This window comes from Lupinus angustifolius, chromosome LG06 (genome assembly GCF_001865875.1).
Source record: "Lupinus angustifolius cultivar Tanjil chromosome LG06, LupAngTanjil_v1.0, whole genome shotgun sequence".
NCBI classification, from domain to species: domain Eukaryota; kingdom Viridiplantae; phylum Streptophyta; class Magnoliopsida; order Fabales; family Fabaceae; genus Lupinus; species Lupinus angustifolius.
The window spans coordinates 9383613-9406137 of record NC_032014.1 but is presented as its reverse complement, the minus strand read 5'-3'; the positions used below and the strand labels follow the sequence as shown (position 1 = coordinate 9406137).

At 35.2% G+C, this 22525-nt stretch overlaps 1 protein-coding gene across 2 annotated transcripts; it reads left to right on the top strand.

The window, feature by feature from the left end:
* On the top strand, window positions 7083-15449 carry LOC109349667. Of its 2 annotated transcripts, none has more exons than XM_019590569.1 (9): window positions 7083-10346; window positions 10627-10814; window positions 10977-11045; window positions 11119-11271; window positions 11378-11541; window positions 11616-11763; window positions 14233-14355; window positions 14456-14543; window positions 14631-15449. In XM_019590569.1, exons 1-9 carry the CDS (start codon window positions 7478-7480, stop codon window positions 14846-14848), a joined length of 4020 nt encoding a protein of 1339 aa, XP_019446114.1. In that variant the 5' UTR covers window positions 7083-7477; the 3' UTR covers window positions 14849-15449. The 2 variants fall into 2 exon arrangements, with proteins under 2 accessions (XP_019446114.1, XP_019446113.1); XM_019590568.1 differs by having other exon boundaries at window positions 7083-10532.

Sequence of the window (22525 nt, the reverse complement as noted above, 5' to 3'; positions counted from 1 at the left end):
CTGTAATAAGTGTTATAAGTTTAGCTAAATCTTGTAATCTTAGAAGATCAAAAGAAAACAGTTTTCATTGAACAAGAACTAAATAATCGATTAAGTTGTTTAGTTAATTGATTAGCAGCAGAACGAGTTAATCGATTATAATTGTGTTTAATCGATTAAACAATATATAAGATTGTGTTTTCTGTTTGTCTATCGAGCAATGGTAATCGTATACCGTATCACATATTCACCCCTCCCCCCCATAGGTGAGTGACAAAGCCCTGTAGGACCCAACACCATGCAACTCTATGAGTTTTAATCGAATTATTTTTCTTTCTGCTAATTGTAGCTTTTACACTAATAATGTTGAAGATATATGTCATTGTCGTAGAGATTGTACTAGAGCTTCCTCTATTTGGCAATCTTTTCCTATGTCACATGCTGCGAATTTCTTTACTTTAAATATTTATGATTGGCTTACTAAATATGGCAAGAACTCTGAGTTTCTTATAACCCTTTGGTTTATTTAGAAAAGACTTACTGATTTTGTGATGGCTAGTGAGGAATGGTCTCCTCACCATGTTTTGGCTAATATAACTGACCTCTTGCATGATGTTAAGAAAATGAACCACGTCAGTGCTCAAGGCTTGAAAAGAGTGTCGAAGCAAGTTAAGTGGGGCTTTCTTCCTCATGGTATTGTTAAGCTTAACATTGATGGAAGCAGTTTTCGGAACCCGGGGAGGACAGGTTTTGGAGGCCTCATCTGATGTGAAAAGGACCTTTGCATCTCTCTTGAATCTATTTCTCTCATAAAAAATAATGTTCCTCATTTTTATATGTCTGTCACTTTAGCTTATGTTATAAAAGAGCTCATGAACATAGATTGGACTGTCCTTTTGGAATATGCATTTCGTGAAACCAACTTTTGTGCGGACTTTTTTTATTAATGTTCAGGAAGATATCAGTTGGAAAGTGTGGGAGCAGCCTCTGGATGAGTTATCTTCTCTTCTTTCCAAGGATCGGAATGGTCACTCCTATTTAAGGATGTAATTTTTTTGTCTTCAGTTGTATCAAAAAAAAATTACATAGTGCCTGTAAAACCTTTTACCATTGGGAAACTTAAACCGTGTTTTTCAATTGGTTTCTTTAATAAAAAAAATGAGTTGGCACTTGTTAGATAACAGACAACAAAAGTCGTATTTTCTTTTCCTTTTGATTCTTGTATACACTGTATGTGTCGTTTTCTTCAATTCATTAATTTGCCACACTAACATTTGACAGGCTTATAAATAAAGAAGGCATTGTATTTGTGAGATTGCCATCAATACTCACATGTTATATGAGTACAACATTCTTTAACATTTTTGAATGATAGAGTAGTTAGGCACCTTTTCAATTCAGTTTCTAAGTAGTTATGTCAACCTCCTTATATTCTATTGTCTTCTTTTTATAATGTGGCCATATGCATATAGCATTAAAAACCAAAAATATTTTCTAAATTTTTTCAAGTGCCAATGTCAAGTTTTTCTCACTTTTGTTTAAGCGTTATTATTTTGTATATCACAGGAGACGCAGTTCTCTTTCCTTTTGTTTCTTTCTTTTTCTTAGGTGAGATGAATTGTTAAGAGTCTTTATTTGCATTTTTGCAGTTCTCTTTCCATTCTGTTAAGATTATATATCACAAGTTTCTTACACAATAGCTAGTTTGTTTGTTGGACAATGAGCTTACATAAATCTAGGTGAGAGAGAAGACCATTGTGGTCTTAGAGTATTTTATTGAACTCTTTCTCTCCGATTCCCTCAAAATTCGGAGAGCCTTGTAGATTAGAAATTCACATGGAAACTTGTTTTCCATGTAAGAGTCCTTAATCTTTTTCATGGTGACGTATAGAGTCTTAGATATTTGATTATGCTAGAAATATATGTGCATGAATTCATTTTTGTTTACCATAATATGAGGTACTCGCTTATGGTATTATATCATCATGAAAGGTTGTTAAATATTTCTATTTGTATGCATGTGAGTATTTGTGATAAATCGATAATTGTTTTATGTGTTTAATGTTTGTGGCAAAGTTGTAATTTGGAAATATCCCAATTTCAATCGTTATGTTATTGATTAATGTGTTGATATGAAAAATGTATAAGTTGATTATTGTATTGATGTGGGGATTATATGACTTGAATGTTGTATTGATATGACAATTATATAAGTTGATCATTTTATTGGTATGAAAAATATATAAGTTGATTATTGTATTGATATGAAAAATATATATAAATTTATTATTGTATTGATATGAGAAATACATAAATTTCAAATTGAGGCTTTGCTCGTATATTGGATCACTAAGTTAATGTCTTGAGTTCGTCATGAGGATGGGGCATAGTAAAAATGTATTGGAGCTGAGACAAATAACTTAGGTAATATTTGTGGAAAGATTAAATTGGTTGATAGTCTATGGCTTTCCATACACTTGAAAGTATAGTGAGATTTGAGATTTTGCCCAATTGTATTTGATCACTAAGTTAACTTCTTGAGCTTGTCCATTGGACTTGGTATGATAGAAATGCATTGGAGTTGAGACGACGAACTTAGGTGATATTTTTTGAAATAAAAATTGGTAAAACCTTGTTTAAAAATTTTAATGGGTTGACTTCGGTTAGTGTGCATGCATTGCATTCTTGTAGTTGAAGTTTGAGAAAATGGAAAGATATGGTGATAGAAATATCATCGTAGATTTGGATAGGATGACAATGGCAATGGTTCGTCAACGAGCCTTGAGGGATTGCTTATGTGGGACGGTCCAGTGAGGGTCTGGTTCATCACCTGTATGACCAAGATAGTCTTACATGCAAACTAAGAGGTCTTTGATACTCCTTGCGTATTTCATGATTGATAGAGAGGAATTCTAAAATGGACTAGGCTTACCATGTAAGCACCTCAGATAGAGGTACTGGGCAACAATTGATATTGTTACTTGTCGTTGTTAAGGATATCAGTACTCCCGGTTGTTTTTTCCACTAAGATCTTGGCCTTCGAGTATTATAATTTTGATGGAGATTGTTTGGTTGAATTGCATATGCATTGTATGAAAGATATATTAATTGGGGATGTTAACATCCTATTGTATAAGACACTAACTTCATGCATCATTTGCGTACGTTTGACATTGTTTGATTTTATTTGTGTTATAGGGTGTCTCACTTAAATGTTATTTCTCTATGTAAGTCGATGTTGTGGTCGCCATAGTCGGTTCTTACTCCCTTTCTATGTCTTTTCTTTTGTCTATATTATATATGTGAGTAGGTTTGATGCAGTTGCACTTCGAATATTCATTGATGAAAGTGTAGACTAGAAGAAATTGGTTTATGTATTAGTTAAGTATTTTGTCTATGTTGGGATTGTTGGCTCTGATTTAGGAATGTCTTTGGTCTTTTGAACTGATTTTTGTATAAGTGATGTTTTATGAAAAACATTTAAGAAGGGTTCTTTCTGCATTTAAAAAAATGCCATTTATATATAATTATGTGATAAGATTAGATTAATGATTTTATAAAGTTATATAATTCAAAGGGGGTAATTATGTAAATTATGGTTGAGTTTATGAGGTTGAGATAATTCGAAATATTTCTGCATTTTGAAATTGATAGTCGAGAGGTTTTAAATCTACTCTAATTTTCTAACATATGGAGTTAACTTGCTAAAAACTTACTTTAAATTGTCATCATATTTTGACAATAAAGTATTAAGTTTTTTAGTTGTAAAAACAGAGTGTTACAAATAATGTTATAATATTTAATATAAGAGGTATTTTTGCTAAATTATTATCAAAAATATAATTAGTCATAATATATTTCTCTTTGTAATGTTAATGACGAGATGATCATAAGAATCTCGTAAAGTCTAAAGTAAAAGCTTTGCACATTCATCTTTCGCTACTTTCAAATTTGTCGAGGTAAGTTGAGCAAATAATGTATTTAGACTGTTGATGTGATTTGTCACCAATATAGATTCACTCATCCGAAGAGTATAGAGTCTTCTCTTTTAGAATATTCTGTTGTGAAGTGACTTGACTTCATACAGTTTAATTTGTACATCCCATATCCCCTTTGCAGTTATATTTTCTACAATGTTCGACAATAACAAATATGTTATTGCTAGGTGCTAATTGGCAATAGCATTATTGCCCACCCCTTTCCACTTATCATCAATTACCTCAATTGGTCTTTCTTCAATTGCTACTAAACAATAGTATTTTCTCAAGATTACATTTATCATTATTTTCATAGGGAGAAATTGCTCTAATTGAACTTCTCTAACTCATATTTTGCTCCCATAGTTTTGACAAAGATTTGTTTCTCAATTCTACAAGTTTAGACAATTTCAATGTGAATAGTTTTGTACACCGAATAGTATTGTATGTATTACAATATACTAGAACAAAACTAAATTTGCAGGTACCCGTGTAGGTAGCGCATATTTGTGAGTACCCAACAAATTTTTAATTCTAATTAGATATTTATATACTTTATAATAATCAATGTTTACAAATAATTATTACATGAATAATATAATATTTATATGATAAATTTATAATCATAGTCGAATATATGTATTTTATTATGAAATAATAATAAAGTATATGATATATAATCTTAAAATAATAATAAAAACTATAACATATATATATATATAAATTTAATTAAAAACTAAATTTTTAAATTTGAGGGTACTCACTCGAAGAATATTATAAAACTCATTCTCACTCATAAGTTATTACTGCGGGTACCCGTTGCGGGTATTTTCACGGGTACCAATAAGTCAGGTTTTTTATCACCCCTCTCATATCTCTATATAAAATAGGAGAAATACTTATAAGATACTACAAGAATTTTACACCATGAAAACTTTCAAACAGTGTATTTATTGCCAACATCCAAATCCCTATGTTATCTTATGCAACAATACCCATGAAATGTGGACTTTCAAAAAACCAATAAATGTGAATTTAAATCACTTGCGTGTGTAACAAGAGAAACCCATAGAGTAAAATTTCTAAATCGGGTTGGCTCAATGCCATTTTTTTGTAGTACTTAGAAGCCTATCTTCATAACTTTTATCCTTTCCTTCAAACTTCATTCCTCATACATATTTTTCTCCCTTATTAATTCCTAAAATAAAAACACTAAAACAAAGTCTAAATTAATTCAAATTATATCAAAAAGCCTTGAAAAGAATTAGTTTTTTACCCAAAAGATAAGAAGATATCCTTAATAGTACAAAAAAACTCAAAAAAAAATACAAAGGAGAATTTTGATGTAGTGGTTGGAAAAAACTAGACATACAATATTACATAAGGTTAAAGATCAATGCCTGATCCACAATATAGACATTTTGTAAGAAGGGATATCATGACAAGAACCTAGAAAATTAGCATCAAAAAAATAGACCTTAGTTAATAACTTAATATTATTAAATTTATTATTAATTTATATTACAATTTTTTAATAAGTGGAACTTAAAACTAAATTTATTTATGGAAAAATAACTAGCACTATTTTAGAAAAATAGAACCTTTTTGTTTAGTATGTGAGCTAAGTGTAGTGAGAAAACTCTCTTTTACCACATATAACTTTCTATATTGGTTTAGTAACATAAAATAAGTTAGATTGAACTCTTAATGGGATATAGTATTGTGATTCTCTTCAATAGTTTAAGAAACTAGTAAGTTACTCGTGCATTTGCACGAGACGATATTTTTTGCCACATGATTAAGAACACATATTACATGTGCATTTATGATTAAGAATATGTATGTTGCTCGTGCATTCGCATGCTTAAAACCATATATGTTACCAGTGCATTCATATTGTTAAAAATTATTAATTATATATAAAATCATTCGGTCAAATCATACGGTTTAACTGTTTAAATCGGATAAACTTAATATGGGTCATCTACTAGTTTAACATATTGCTCGACTTTCTCAACATTGTTTTTTACACATACATAACATGATATAGTTAGTAGTATCCTATTAATCAAAAAAAATCATCAATAAATTTATAATTTCATTATTATTTTATTATAATATAACATTAGTATAAAAATAAATATTATTTAACTCTAAAATAGCTACAAACAATATGTTATGATTCATATTATTATTATTATTTTAATATTGCTATAGTAACATTATATTTTAATATTGTATAGGTAATCATATTCCTTTTATTTTTAAATTTAGTTTTGATGAGAGATTGACACATGTCATGAGGGCTTGAGAGATTGACACATGTCACGATGGCTTGAGAGATTGACATATGTCACGAGGGAGTTCTTGAGAGATTGACACATGTCATTGAGAGATTGACACATGTCATGAGAGACCTTTAGTTTTGATGAGAGGTTGACACATGTCATGATGGCTTGAGAAATTGACACATGTCATGAAGGAGTTTTTTTTATTATATAGATAATAGATCTCTATCTTCAATTTATATTAGTTCATATTTGAAAGAGGAAAAAATGTAGAGATAATGGTTATTTGGTAAGAGAAAGATTTGGTGGGGGAGATATTGAGGCCCCATTAATAGACAAATAAAATGTCACCATCTTGTTACTAACCCCACATACCATAATCCCCATAATTTTTCCATTTCATTACTCTCAAAACAAATTAAAAAAGACTTTGCATGAAGCTGTCCATTATTCTCTCTTAATTCTTACATTGTATGTAAAGAGCTCTCTTAATTCTTACATTGTATGTAAAGAGAGCGAGCTTGAATCATCCATTATTTATACTATTAAAATAATGATATAGTAATGTAAGGTTAATTAGATTTTTATGATCAAAAAATTAAAAATTTGATTTCTGAAAATAATATTTATTTAGAGAGATATCCACACACTCTGAAAGAAGAGATTAATTCAATATAAAAAAAAGTAAGAAATAACTTTAATAATAAGAAAAAACATAATTCATATTTAATTATTACTCATTTTTAAAAAATGTAACACAGATATACAGTCCAGTATTCTACCAACTTCATGATATGGCAGCTTCGTGCATTAATCCATCATTTAAAAGAAAATTAGAAAGATTCCTTTGTAGAAGAGAGAAAGTGAACACTGCGAGTACAAAGAAAGTTCCATCTATGAGAGAAAAAGGAAAAACCCTGATTCTTTGGGAATAAAACGCGATTTGTTTTGTCGTTTTACGTATTCTGAGTTTCCACCGAACTCAACAAAATCAACCGTTTTCTCTCTCTCTCTCTCTCTCTCATATCACTCTCACACTGCACCGTTTAGCTTCTGCTACTTTCTCTCTCCTTTTTCTTCTTCCCAATTTATCTTAGGGTTTTTTATCGCACTCAACTTCAATGTACTTATCATTCTATTTTTGAATAATTCTCTTGTGATTTGTTTTTTATTCGTGTTTGATTCACTGTTTCTATACGATTTGGAATCTTTGATCAGTTCTCGTAGTTGCCAATGGCGTTTGATCAAAATTCCATTCCCAATATGAACCGAACCGTAGCACAAGAGCCACTCGTTTTGCCAACAAGCACGATCGCTGTTCGAACCGGAGAGTGTTGTTTCGCTCCGGTTCGAACCGGTGAGTGTTATGGTAGTCCTCCAGGTTTGGTTGGAATTGGAAATGAAAATGTGGCTTCTTCCGGTGGTAATTGGTGTGTTCGACCTGCTGTGCCGGTTGCCCATCCCACTATGAACCCTGCTATTGGGTTTAACTATGGTCATAGTTTTCTCAATCCAATTGCTGGTGGCAATGGTGTTGTTGATGTTTCGGGCTGTGTTGTGCCGAGTGAAGGTGGGTATCCTATGAATTTGGTTAATCTTGTTGTGGGTAATGGTTTGGATAATGCTCTTCAGGGTAAGGAAAAGGTGATTAGTAATAGTGCTAGTGATCAGGTTGGTGGTGTTGTGTCAACAAGGGTTGATCAACAGGTTAGTGATGAGGGTGGGGATGATTCGGTTTCGGGGAAGAAATTGAAGTTGATGTGTAGTTATGGTGGGAAGATTTTGCCTAGGCCTAGTGATGGAATGTTGAGATATGTTGGAGGGCAGACAAGGATCATAAGTGTAAAGAGACATGTGAGTTTCGGTGATTTGATGCAAAAGATGGTTGATACTTATGGCCAGCCTGTGGTTATCAAGTATCAGCTCCCGGATGAGGAACTTGATGCATTGGTTTCTGTTTCGTGCACCGATGATCTTGAAAATATGGTAGAGGAGTATGAAAGGTTAGTTGAGAGGTCTCCTGATGGTTCAGCTAAATTAAGGGTGTTTCTGTTTTCTGCTTCCGAACTCGATCCTTCTGGTGTGATACAGTTTGATGACTTGCTGGATAGTGGGCAGAAATATGTTGAAGCTGTGAACGGAATTACAGATGGGATTAGTGGCAAACTCATAAGAAAAGAGAGTTTTACAAGTGCAGCATCGACCCAAAATTCGGACTTGAGTGGTATAGAGGTCTGTGATAGCTCGAATGCTGGTCAAGTGGATGTCAGTGGGGCACCTAGGTCTGATATTTTATCGCCTGAGGGGATTGTGGGTGCTGTTTCTCAAGATGCTATTGCAAATTTGGTGGTTTCTGAGCCAGCCATATCAATGTACTCAGACACTTCTGCGGTTTCATTGTGCATGCCAGCTGCTAATTCTGATCCTAGTACTTCACCTTTCCAGAATGAGATTGGGTTAGAGAAATCTGTTGCTACTGTAACCCAGCAGCAATTTGGATTGCAGCAAGGTGGAATGGAAATTCCACTTCCTGCACCTTATTTGCAGCCTTTAGTCGATCCTCGACACGAAGTTATGAGTCAAGCAGATTATGTGAAGATGCATCCCCAGATGGGCTTTCCAAATTCTCAACTATTAGGTAATACCGGGTCTCTGTACTCTCAACATCAGTTTCATGATAGTACTCCCGGTTTAGTGTCTCATCAGGTGATCGCTGGCCCTGCGGTGCAAATGACGACTCGGCCAACTTCTCATGCTGGTGTAAGACCAAATGTTATTCAACCACAACCATTGATTCAACCACAGCAAAATCGTTTGGACCAATATAATGATGAAAATACATCAGGGGCAAGGATTCTCCATCTTCCAGCCGGACAAAGCTACAACACCTACCCGGTTCAATTCCCACCTGTCGTAGTTGGAGGTAATTATCGCTGGGTTCAGGTTCCTCCACCAGAGCATGTTGTTTTCACTGATGCATTATTACCTCAACAACCGGCAATGATCCCTGAGAAAGTCCAAAGAGTGGAGGAATGTTATATGTGTCAGAACAAACTTCCTCATGCACATTCAGATCCAGTGATTCAGGATCAGCGTAATAGTTTTGCAGGTCTGATTCCTGATTCAATTCCAAGTTACCATAGTGTCCCTGTGGAGGACAATTTAAAAGCTCAAGCAACAAATAGGATTTTGGTTACTTCACCATTGAAGGAAGGCAATGTTGAACAAGTGGGTGGGTCCAGACCCATGGTCATTAACATATTGGAATCACCGGATGGAGTACCTCGTGCTGATGCAACTGCTCTCAATCATAATCTTGATCCGGAGCCTGTAGGTCAGAGGAATTTTATACAAAAGCCAGACGGGTTTGATCATTCCAGGAATGCAATTATTCAGGAAGCAATTGGAAGAACAGTAGAAAAACAGTCACAAAGTCATGGGCTCACGGGAACAGCACCACTGTCCTATGATGTCATCAACCAGCATGTGGTACCAGTTGAAAACTGCGCTAAAGAGGATGTGTTTGTGAATAAAAATGTTACTAATGCTATACCTGTAGTCGGTGTCTCATCTATTGAAACTTCTCAGTGTGTGGTTCAGGGATCTCCTCAAGAACATACTAATGAACTGGCTAGCATTGTTTCGAAAGCAGATGCTGTTGGGAATTGGATCACACAGGATCATCTTAAAGCTGTTGATGGAAGGGTGGGCGTCCTCAACTTAGGTAATCCTGAAATCCATGTAAATAATGATAAACTTGATTACAACACTCAGCATGCCGTAGAGAAGAAAGGGGTGTTTCTGGATAACAACCTTGGCGAGTCTAAATTGACTGTTGATGGAAATCAAATTCAGATGATGAATGTGCTTCCTAGTTCTACTATGGGAATTTCATATGGAAATAATTGCATGCCAGTTGAACATAGTGAGGTTGCACAACCCCCTGTTTGGGGCCTTCCAGGATCAAATCTTCAACCAAGTAGTGGAAACCATCACCAGGATGATTCAATTTCTTCTTCGATTTTACCATCTGTAAGGTTTGGAAATGAGCAGGATTCTTCAAGCTCCCTTTTTAGTAATCAGGACCCATGGAATCTACATGGCACCTACTTTCCGCCACCCAGACCTAAAAATATTGCGTTGAAGAAAGAAACTTATCCTTATAAGAATCAGTTTGGTGAGAATCCTGGGAACAGTGGGGAACAAAATTTAGAATCTCAATTGGATGAAGGCCTATACCAGACGCTCAGACAGAATTTAACTTCAGACGACGTTCAATCCTCTAAGGGTCTGTAAATTGTTAGAATTATACTATATTTCATTACTTTATTGATGATGTCCCGTAGCACATAATCATTGTGATTTGGTTTCTCTTTTAAAAGGTTCATCAGAAGACCGACAGAACCAACAGCTTCAAGCTGTTGCTGAAGGTGTAGCTGCTTCTGTTCTGCACTCAAGCACTCCTTCAAATCCTGACTTGCATGCCAGAGATGTGTCCAATCATGAAGATATTGATAATAGAGAATCTCAAACTAATCTAATTGATATACAATGTACCGATAAAACTCACGTAGGTTTTTTTACACATTCCTCGATATTTATGTTCTCGTCTCGTAAGTGAAGGAAAACTCCCCAAAATTAACCACCTTTTGCCACTTCCCATCCTGCTGTCATTCACGTGTGATCATCATCATCATTATCCTTACAAATATCATTGCCTTTTACCTTGTAGGTTGTCAAGACAAAGCTACCAGAGAAAGCAAATTTTGGCTTTCCAGCATCAGATATTGGATCATTGCAGGTTGAATGTTTTCTTCTGTTTTTTCATAGTTCCAGCTCAGCTAATCTAAAACATTGCTGTTGAAATTTGTTAGGTTATAAAGAATTATGACCTTGAAGAGCTTATAGAATTGGGTTCTGGGACCTTCGGTACTGTATATCATGGAAAATGGAGGGGTACTGATGTTGCAATTAAGCGGATTAATGATAGGTGTTTTGCTGGAAAGCCTTCAGAGCAAGAGCGCTTGGTCTGTACTCTGTATCTCAATATTAATGTCTATTGTCCCCTACTCTCTTCGCTAACTAACTAACTAACTTGGTTACATCTTTCTGTCTGGTTTATGCATCAAGCAGAGAGCTGACTTTTGGAACGAGGCAATTAAGCTTGCTGACCTGCACCATCCAAATGTGGTAGCTTTCTATGGTGTTGTGCTTGATGGCCCAGGAGGTTCTGTAGCAACAGTAACAGAGTATATGGTTAATGGTTCTCTAAGAAATGCGTTACAGAAGAATGAGAGGTAGCTTGTTCATGTGTTTAATATATAATTGTTTCGATAATGATAAATATTTGATATTTGTGTGATCATATCAGGAATTGTGATAAGCGCAAGCGTCATTTGATTGCAATGGATGCGGCATTTGGCATGGAGTACCTGCATGGAAAAAACATAGTACATTTTGACTTGAAAAGTGACAACTTGCTTGTGAATCTCCGAGATCCACACCGCCCAATATGCAAGGTTAAATTTTTTGATACTGATATTGGTCATATTTGTATTCTTGTCCTGCTGTTTCCATATGTAGTAAAAACGCATCTCCTTATTTTATATATAAGAAGATAAACAATTAATGCTCCAACTTCCATATACTGAGGTTATTATCAATTCATTGTGATGGTTTGATATGTCCAGAGCAAAATGTAACATTCAATTAACCTGTTCTGTTGTTTTGTGAAGTCGTGAAGATGAGTCTTTGGATATGCTGGGGTGGTTTTGTTTGAGGTGCATGATGGGATTGATGGGATAGATTGATAATTTTGATGTGCCCACTATGATTTAAGGAATTTGACTCATAAAAAGGAATGATATTAGGAGTGTGGTATTTTATACTGACTATGCATGAATATAATGACTTCAGAAGATATCCATTTACTATTTTACTTAACCAGATCTCCCCCCTTTTTATATTTGATTAACTGTATTTGAGGTCTAGCTAGGCATGACCTGTATATTTAAAAAGAGTTAGTAATAATGTAATATATTAATATCATAATTGGAAGGTTGTTCATAACAATATAGTTTTAAAGCACTTTGTCTTTGCAGATCTGCAGTATTCTCCCTATAGTGACTACAGGAGTGATATGAAACTAATAATGAAGGTCATTTATTTGAGGTTATAGTGCCAAGTCCTAGACTTGAAGATGCTGGCACATTCCCACTAAAATCTCAGGAATATAAACTGTTATCTCTGAGTGTGTGGGTTCTGATTTGTGTGTTTTAAGAATCCACACCACTGAATAGATCAAGTGTCAACGCCCCAAGTAGTTAATGGGATAGTCAGGAAAAAAGGATGCTAGAGAGTTTCGGCTGAAATGTAAGGGCGAAGAGCATATGAAAGAGAATGTTGGTTAGTTCCCCATGGGGAGAGAAAGTGAGGTGAGGAGGTATATAGGAGGAGTCTTTTAGGGGAATGGGTGTAAGTAGGATTTTTCCTTGTGACAATGGAGTACCTGTATCAAGCCTTAAGCTAGGGGTGAATTCTCATCTTGTGAGGATCATTCATTATCTACTTTTTCCATTGTCAACTCGAATAATACTTTGCATATTCAGATTTTTCTACTGTTTCTGTGAGTGAAAGTGAGGGAGTGGATCAGTATGAAACAGAGAAATAACCATGGAGAGTAAAATATTAGTTGCATCTAAGCTGTCTTCTTTCATCATCATGCAATTTGTATTGTGGTTCTTGGACACTCATTGTGACTCTTTAGTTGGAAACAAATTATTACACTTCCATGCATATATTAGTCCTTTGTCAAGGTGGTTATCTTGTTATCTTTCCCCATTACATTGTCCTGTTTTTATAGGAAATATTTGGAAATCCATGTTGCTATTAAAGAGGAGTTGTTAAAGTGTGGAGACATTTATAACTTGAATACTCATTTTGCTAAAGTCTGGAACACCAGAACACACCACAGTTGGCAAAAGTTCAATGAATGATGATGCTGCATTTGTAGTTTCTTTGCACACTTCTGTCTATGATATTGACAGTCAAACCACATGCTCCACCACTATAGCCTAGGGCTTGTTAGCTTGCTAGCTTTGGTTGACTGTGGCTTTTGATTAATTCGGTGCTACCATTCTTTCCTAGGATGCTACTACCATTGATTTTGGATATTGGGAAAGGGGAGGGACAGTACATTGTTGGAACCATTATGTCAGTAGGGTACTTCGTAATTTAGAGGATTTGTGAGTTTTTGAGCTTTCACTTCTTGCTTCTATTGACTACTATCCTTCGACATGAGAAATAGATGATACTTTGTAATTTAGAGGATTTGTGAGTTTTTTGAATTTTCACCCTAATACTTTGATTACTATCCTTATACATGTGAAATACACGATGGATTTGAGATGATTTTTCTAATTTTTATGAATATTTATTTCTATGGTGTTGCATGTGATGGTGATGAGGTCATGTTGTTGTATTAAAATAAAAACTAAATCATTTTTTATTCCGATAGTTCCTATCATAGATATGAATCAAGATCTTCTAATAAGCCAGAGTAGATAGGTTTTTCCATGCTCGCACCATGTTCTCTCTCTTCCCTGTGCTTTCCACATTGTGCTTTTTGTGATGCAAATATTTAGATTACTTCGACTATTGTGGATTTGTGGCAAGTTATGCTCATTATATATTTCGGTTGCTTCATTGTTCTGCATTAAGCTTTTGACCATATGAATATTTGTAGTGTCAAATTAATGTGCTGTCCATCCATATTTGCTTATCCAAATCTGCCCAACATTTTATTCAGTTTTCGTGGTCACATATGCAGTGCAATTAGCACTATGATCACCTAGATTTGGAATTATCCTCACCTCTTAACATTAAGCAACATCTTTTTTCCAAAATAATATTATACTATATTAGGGTATGTTGCACGGAGCAATTGAGTTTAATAGCTCATTTATTCACACTACTGATTCTGATACCAGGTTGGTGACTTGGGTCTATCCAAAGTGAAATGTCAGACATTGATATCTGGTGGTGTTAGAGGAACTCTACCTTGGATGGCCCCAGAACTGCTTAGCGGAAGCAGTAGCCTTGTTTCAGAAAAGGTTTATGCTTTTTCTATTTTAACCATTAATGTATTTAGATACTTCTTTCATATTTTTTCGGTCTCGAAACTAGTTTGTGTTCTAATATTTGGTGTTTCAGGTTGATGTGTTTTCTTTTGGTATTGTCATGTGGGAACTCCTCACTGGAGAAGAGCCATATGCTGATTTGCACTATGGGGCTATCATCGGTAATCCAAGAATTGAATTCATACTTAACATTCTTATTTACTAGCTTTTTGGGTATTAAGCTGTGGGTTTTTCCAAACATGATTCAGGTGGTATTGTAACTAACACGTTGCGGCCTCCAGTTCCGGAATCTTGTGATCCTGAATGGAGATTTTTGATGGAGAGGTGCTGGTCATCAGAGCCATCAGAAAGACCAACCTTCACTGAGATTGCCAATGAATTACGTTTCATGGCATCCAAGATTCCTCCCAAAGGTCAAAATCAACAGCAGCAACCTGCTTCATTGCAGAGCCAAGTGCAGAAATGATTCCCTCCAGCTAGATGGGACAAAAACCGAGATTTGTCTCTGATTTTTGTTTTGCATCCACTTGGCAGATCAATGCTTTGTGCAATACCATAGGTAAGGTTTATTACTGTCAGGTAGTAACTCCAGGTTGTTTTCAAGTGTGAAACTTTTTAGCACTATGCGCATATTCATATATTGCACCCTAGGCACAATGAACATTGTGTTGTGTGTTGTGACATTCTAGATAAGAAAAAGAAAGGATTTCTTAGCTTGTAAGAATGGATATATAAAGAGTTCAGCAGTTATCAGCCATATATGTTATGGTTATCATTATTCTTGGGTGGTAAAATGTTAATAAGATATTAAATCATATGTAGCAGATATGAGAATGTTGCATTAGATGAGTGGATACATTAGACAAAATAGGATTAGAAATTAATGTATTAGGTAGAAAGTTTGAGTAGTTCCGAATATATAAAATACGGTAGAATTACACCTTATGTGGTTTGGACATGTTTGGAAGAGACCGGTAGAATCCTCACTAAGAAGAGTAGATCAAGTGGAGGTTGGTCTAATTCCTAGAGGGAAAGGGAGGCCAAGAAAAATAATAGGCGAAATGATTGGAAAAATCTTCAAATTAATGTTTTGTCAATGATCATGATTTATGATATAGCATTATGACATTGTTCGGTTCATGTAATCGACTTCACCCAGTGAGATTAAGTATTATGGCACCTTATGATAAAGCATTATGATGCGTTATAATATAGCATTATGGCGCTTTTTGTTGTACTTAGCAAGTGTTTCCAGGCCCTCCTTGTAACATCTTATTTTTCAATCTGTTTGACCCGTCGTAGCCTAGAAGTCTCCTGTCACTAGGGAGTTCCATTATTATATTGACTTGAGAAGAGTGAAGAGCTATGGTGAGACATTATTCTTGAATCAAAACTTTAAGGTAATGGTTTAATGAGTCTTTTATACTTATAAACTTTTCAGTTCATCCTCTCATGTCCAATGTAAGATTTCACATTTGAATATATCCAACATAATATTTTGGAAACTAAATCTATTTAATTCCTTGGAATATTTGAATAGTTTGTATTAATAACTACTGCGTCATTTTCTCTTAAATGTTTTCAAAACATTCCTTATATTAAACATAATCATCCTTGCCCATGCAAATGTTAAAATTTATTGCTGAATAATGATGGCAAGGAGCTATCTGTTTGTTGCCACAATTTAGTTTATAGAATTGTGAGATCCAAACAAATTTTGGTCAATTGGGAATTGTGAATTGGTTTGTGTACCAATTGGTTCTTTTATGAATCTGTTCTCTCCGGGTCTTGCCTTAATTCCTTACTAGGAATGAATCCAATTTTCACCTACAATTTCAATCTAAGAAATAATAGAGAAAAAAATAGTTGGTGATTTGGGCTCAACTAGGTGAATCAATTTCAGAACTAGCAGCAGAAGATGACTCCAGTAAGTTGCATTTCAATGGAAAACTCATGTAAGAAGGAATGTCAAAAGACGAAAGGGAGATGTGTTTGTCTATTTGTTTTGCTTAGTAATAAATTATGTTTTGAAAATGATGAAATCACACCTTAAAGAAGGGAATTTTGTTAGGAATAGAAATAAATATCTTATGTGTATGTTAGGAGGAATAGACCCAAAGTGTAAAGGAAGGGCAGGGTTGTGTAATAAATCAGTTAAAAGTAGTTAGGAGGGGAAGGTTATAAATAGAAAGTAGTTGTTATAGTTGGGGTATCTTTTTAGAAAGCTAGAATTGGAGGGAAAGCTACCTGATTTGGAAATCAGTTAGACTTAAGGATCTATATCTCAAAGTGTAAATTTTATATTTGATTTTCAATCTTGCAATAAAGAAATAATTTAAGATCACAATTGATCTTGAATCCATTCTTCTTCATCTATTCCTATTCTTTCTAAATCCAGTTCTTAACACTAGTATTAGAGCATCATCTTAGTGCCCTTATCACACGCTTTTGAGGAGAATTTCTACACATGGTTTCCATAAGAGGGATGACATGAAACGTTGAAGGTTGGGTCCAAGAACATGAAGAGATTAGAAAGGAAAGAGAAGAAGAATGCATTCACATTGAATTGAATTAGGCAAGGAAGAAAAGATTAGAGGAGACACTAACTCAACTCACCACCAGAGTTAGGGTTCCTAATGCTCGTGATGAAGGAAGTGAACATGATGTAAGGGACAATCTTGGAAATGAGAGATGGAGGAAGCTGAAAATTCTCATCTTTTCAGGGGATGATGCTTTTGGGTGGACTCATAGGCTACAAAGGTACTTCTTGCTAAAAGAGGTGACTGAAGAGGAGAAAATGCAGGCTACCTTGATGACTCTTCAAGGGAAGGCCCTTAGTTGGTATCACTGGTGGAGCAGATGCAACCCTCAACCATCTTGGGAGGGTTTTAAATTGGCTATGGTTAGAAGGTTCCAACCTTCCATGGTGCAGAACCCTTTTGAGAAATTGTTGGCTTTAAAGCAGCTAAGAACAATGCAGGATTATGTAGAAGAGTTTGAAAAGTATGTGGGAGCTCCTAGGGAGATTGATCCAGATTTTGTCAAAGGGATTTTCTTGAATGAGCTCGAAGAAAAGGTTACGGCTGAAGTAAGGTTGTATGAAAATCCCAATCTAACTAAGGTAATCCACAAATCTCTTATGATAGAGGAAAAAAATGTAATATTGTAGAGGAAGGTGAACAATAGCAATTATGCTAGATATGCAGGTTTTACTAGATCTAATATTCCTAGTAGATCTGTAACTATTGAATTCAAAACTAGGATGGAGAAAAAACCTAACCAATCTTCTATTGGGAGTGCCTCTGTCAACATGAGTAGTACCCAATCAATTGGTAGTAGTAGGAATAGAGGGGGAGTGTTTAAACACCTAACTATAGTTAAGTTGAGGGAGAAGAGGTTGTGCTTTAGGTGTGATGAGCCATATGATAAAGATCATAGATGCAAGAATAGGCAGTTTAAGATGATCTTGTTAGAGGAGGAGGAGAAGGAAGAAGAGTTGGACAATGAAGAGTCTATGGTGGCTAATATGCACTCACTCCAAGTGTCTCTATGGGCTATGGCATGCTTAACCTCTACCAACTTTTGGATGGTGGCTGGTTGTTTGAAGGTAGGGAGGTGGTCATCCTCATTGATTGTGGTGTTTTCCACAATTTTATTTCCTCAAAGGTAGTGGATCAATTACATTTGGAGACTGAAGTCACTCCAAGGTATGTGGTTGGAGTAGAAGATGAGCATAAGGTGCATTGTTAGGGGAAGTGTGCTCAATTGAAGTTAATGTTGCAGGGCATAGAGGTCACCCATGAATTCTACTTGTTTGAGTTAAGGAGGTTGATGTTGTAATGAGCTTGGAATGGCTAGTTGACTTAGGGGAGGTACATGCAGACTTTGGTAAGCTAGAGTTGACTTTAAGAAGAGAAGGGAATGTCCATAAAATTAGAGGAGACCCAGCCTTAACTGAGACTCAACTTTCCTTTGGAGCATTTATGCAAGTGTTGAAGGATGAAGGGGAGAGGCTGCTGCTGCATTGTACCGAATCTGAGGTCACTTCTGTTCCTTCTTCTGTTGTTCTAGAGGAAGTGGTAACAGTCCTGCAACAGTTTGAAGGGGTATTTGTTGACCTTGAAGGCCTACCTCCCAGAATGGGACATGATCATGCCATTTAGCTTAAGGAAGGGTGAACATACCCAATCTCAGACCTTATAAATACCCTCACTACTAGAAAACTGAAATTGAAAAACTAGTAGTAGAGATGTTACAAGTAAGTTAATCTAGTCAAGTATCAGGTTTTGGTCAAAAAGAATGATGGAGGGTGGAGATTATGTGTGGATTATAAAACCCTAAATAAAATAACCATTCCTAACAAGTTTCTCATCCCCATTATAGAGGAACTGTTGGATGAGTTTGGAGGGGCTCATATTTTTTCTAAGTTGAACTTGAAATCTGGCTACCACTAGATTAGGATGAGGGACCAAGACATAGAGAAAACTGGTTTCAGAACTCATGAGGGGCATTATGAGTTTGTGGTTATGCCCTTTGGCCTCGCCAATGCACCCTCCACTTCCCAAGCCTTGATGAATGAAGTATTGAAGTCATACCTTAGAAAATTTGTCCTAGTCTTCTTTGATGACATTCTGGTATTTAGCAGAGACATCACAACTCATGTAGAGCACTTGCAGTTGGTCTTAGAAGTGTTGCAAGTCCATTCCCTCAAGGCTAACAAGAAGAAATATACCTTTGCTCAAGAGAGACTAGAGTATATGGGCCATGTCATTTCAGGACAAGGAGTGAAAGCAAACCAAACAAAGGTGGAGGCCATGTGTTCTTGGCCAATACCAAGAGACATTAAAGGATTAAGAAGGTTCTTCGGTCTCATTGGGTACTATAGAAAGTTTGCCAGAAATTATGGAGGATTGTTAAACCCTTTACTAAGTTGTTGAAGAAAGATGGGTTCAAGTGGACTAATGAGGCTACTACAACTTTTGAGGCCTTGAAGGCTACTATGACTAGTCTACCCTTGTTAGCAATGACTGATTTATCTTAGACCTTTGTGGTAGAAACAAATGCATCAAGCAAAGGAATTCCTTATTGGGAAGGCACTTCATCATTAAAACTGTCCGAATGAGCCTCAAATTCCTTACTGGCCAAAGGTTATTCACATAAGAGCAATATAAATGGGCTATAAAACTGATTGGGATGGACTTTGAGATCCAATTCAAACCAGGAAGGGAAAATTCAGTGGCAAATGCATTGCCTAAAAGAGAAATTATGCTGCTTTGTCATTAGTATCAATGACTGACAGGGAGGATTGGACTCGAGAAGTAGCACAAGATCCAAGATGGAAACATGTGATTCATGATCTTTCCATAGCGCCAGGGATACGTGAGGGTTTTTAGTACAAAAGAAGGTTGTTACTGAATAAGTGAAGGTTAGTGTTGGCCATAAATTCTAGTAGAATTCCTAACATCCTTAAGGAGTATCATGAGACTCCTATGGGTGGCCATTCTGGATTTTTTAGAACTTACAAAAGAGTAGCAAGTTGTCTATATTAAGTGGGGTTGAAGAAGGATATCAAGAAGTTTGTGGAGGAGTGTGATATCTGTCAGAGGAATAAACATTCAACTCTAACTCCTGGAGGGTTATTGCAGCCATTACCAATTCCAACTCAGGTTTGGATGGACATCTCAATGAATTTAATTGGAGGGTTTCTTAAGTCTCAGGGTAAGGACACTATCTTTGTAATGGTTGATAGGCTCACTGAATATGTCCATTTCTATGCAGTGGAGCACCTTTTCTCTGCCAAAGAAGTAGTTGTTTTGTTTCTGAATGAGGTGGTGAAGCTATATGATTTTCCCCTTCTGTAGACTCTACAGAGATCTAGTCTTCCTAAGCAACTTTTGGAAGGAATTATTCAGGATGACTAACACTCAGTTGAAACTTATCATATCTTACCATCCCCAGATTGATGGTCAAACAGGGGTGGTAAATAGGTGTTTGGAAGGGTACTTGAGATGTTTTGTGGGGCCAATATCTAAACAGTGCGTGCAATGGTTATCATAGGCTGAATTTTGGTATAACTCCACTTATCATAGCTCCACAGGGATGATTCCCTTGAAGCTCTCTATGGTAGAGATTCTCCTATATTGATTAATGTTGGGGAATTTCCATTCAAGTATAGGAGGCAAATTAGTTGCTACAAAGAAGAGATGCGATTCTTGGAGAACTTAAGCATAATTTGTTAAGGGCTCAAAATCAAATGAAAAAGCAGGCTGATAGATATAGAAGACATGTAGAGTTCTAGGAAGGGATTGAGTTTATCTTAAGATTCAACCCTATAAGATGAAATCATTGACTGCTAGACCTGTTGCTAAGTTGGTTGTTAAGTATTATAGGCCATAACAAATAATCAGTAGAGTGGGCACAGTTGCATACAAGTTAAAGATGCCTAATCATGCTAAACAACATCTAGTATTCCACGTATCATTGTTGAAGAATGTGTATGTTAGGAATATAAATAAACTTTTTATTAAGAATGTGTATGTTAGGAGGAACATGCTCAAAGTGTAAAGGAGGGGTAGGGTTGTGTAATAAAACAATTAAAAGTAGTTAGGAGGGGAAGACTATAAATAGAAAGGAGTTGTTATAGTTGGGGTATCTTTTCATAAAGTTAGAATTAGAGGGAAAACTAATTGATTTGGAAATTAGTTAGACTTAGAGATTTACTTCTCAAAGTGTAAATTTCAAATTTAATTTTCAATCTTGCAATAAAGAAATAATTCAAGATCACAATTGATCTTCAATCATTCTTCGTCATCTATTCTTATTCTTTCTAAATCCAGTTGTTAACAAATTTGTTTCACCTTTTTTAGTTTTTCACATTTGAGCAATTATTATAAGTGGTGTAGTGCAATAAAACTAAAATAAGAGTGAAGAGCATTTGACATAATTTTGTATTGTAAAGTATAAGAGTGATAGTAAATGCCTTCAAAAATATAAAGTTGATAGTAAACATGGGGGAACCTAGACTTTCTAAATTTCTTCAACTTTTTTGGCTTTTTGTCTTCTTTTTTGGTACTACTAAGAGTATTATCTTACATTTTTTAGTAATGAACTAATCTCATTTAGGGTTCGTGGATGTTCCTCCTAACAAGTTGCTCCCAAGAACCGAATCCCTGACCTTGAGGATTCAATAAGACCTTACACCATTAGATTAACACATTGATGGCTTTTTGTCTTCTTATAAAATATTTTGAATGTGAAATTGTGATACATATAAAGGATCTTACTACTAAAACTTGTGAGTTTCATTATAGAGTGTAATATGAATGGTTGTTAATGTAAAAATTTATATACATTAAGCATATTATTAATCATTAATTTGTATTACTTTTTTTGAAAAATCAATGATAATTAAATATGAATGGTGGATGGTGTAATGACTATTGAAATGGAAAATAAGATGAGAGCATTAGATTTCGGTTCAACAAAGAAAAGAATTTATTTACAAGGAATTTGTCATTTACTATATTTACTCTCAGTCTCTTTTAACATTCAATTGTAGTATAATATAGAGCTATATCGATCCAATAAGGAAATGCAATAGAAATGTTGATCATACTTTAATTTTAGATCAATAATAATGGAAAACTTATTTTGATTTACAAAAGTAAAATTAACTAATTACTATTCAAGTGTAGAATAAAGTACCTAATAAGACTAAGGAAAATTCTAAGTTCTAATAAGACTAACGAAATCTCACTTTCTCATCATATTCTCTCTAAATTCTAAGGAAAGTAAAGTACCTAATAAGACTATGAAACTGAAGAAAGAATGAAGTATTGAAATGAATTGATGAATGAATTAATTGTGAAGAGGTGAGGAGTCCTTTATATATATTTTGGTCAGGACTACCCAACGTACTGTCCTTATGTGCCTAACGCCCCACATAACCCACTTGGTTGGGTTTCCTTTGTATGAACCAAGCTTATGGCAAGTTGAGCTTATACCTTGCTGCTCAAGTCTACATGCTTAGCCTATGGTGGGATACAAGCTGCTCACATGCCTAGCCTAAGGCTTAGCTTCACATGCATGGTGATACCTCGTGGTGTGATACTTCGTTTGTGTCATGTATGACCTCACACATAGT

Excerpts from the sequence above, each read along its gene's own strand:
- LOC109349667 (XM_019590568.1), top strand. The coding sequence starts at position 7,478 with ATGGCGTTTGATCAAAATTCCATTCCCAATATGAACCGAACCGTAGCA. Across the intron at positions 11,272-11,377 it reads CTTCAGAGCAAGAGCGCTTG|AGAGCTGACTTTTGGAACGA; the intron begins GTCTGTACTCTG and ends TGCATCAAGCAG. Across the intron at positions 11,764-14,232 it reads CACACCGCCCAATATGCAAG|GTTGGTGACTTGGGTCTATC; the intron begins GTTAAATTTTTT and ends TTCTGATACCAG.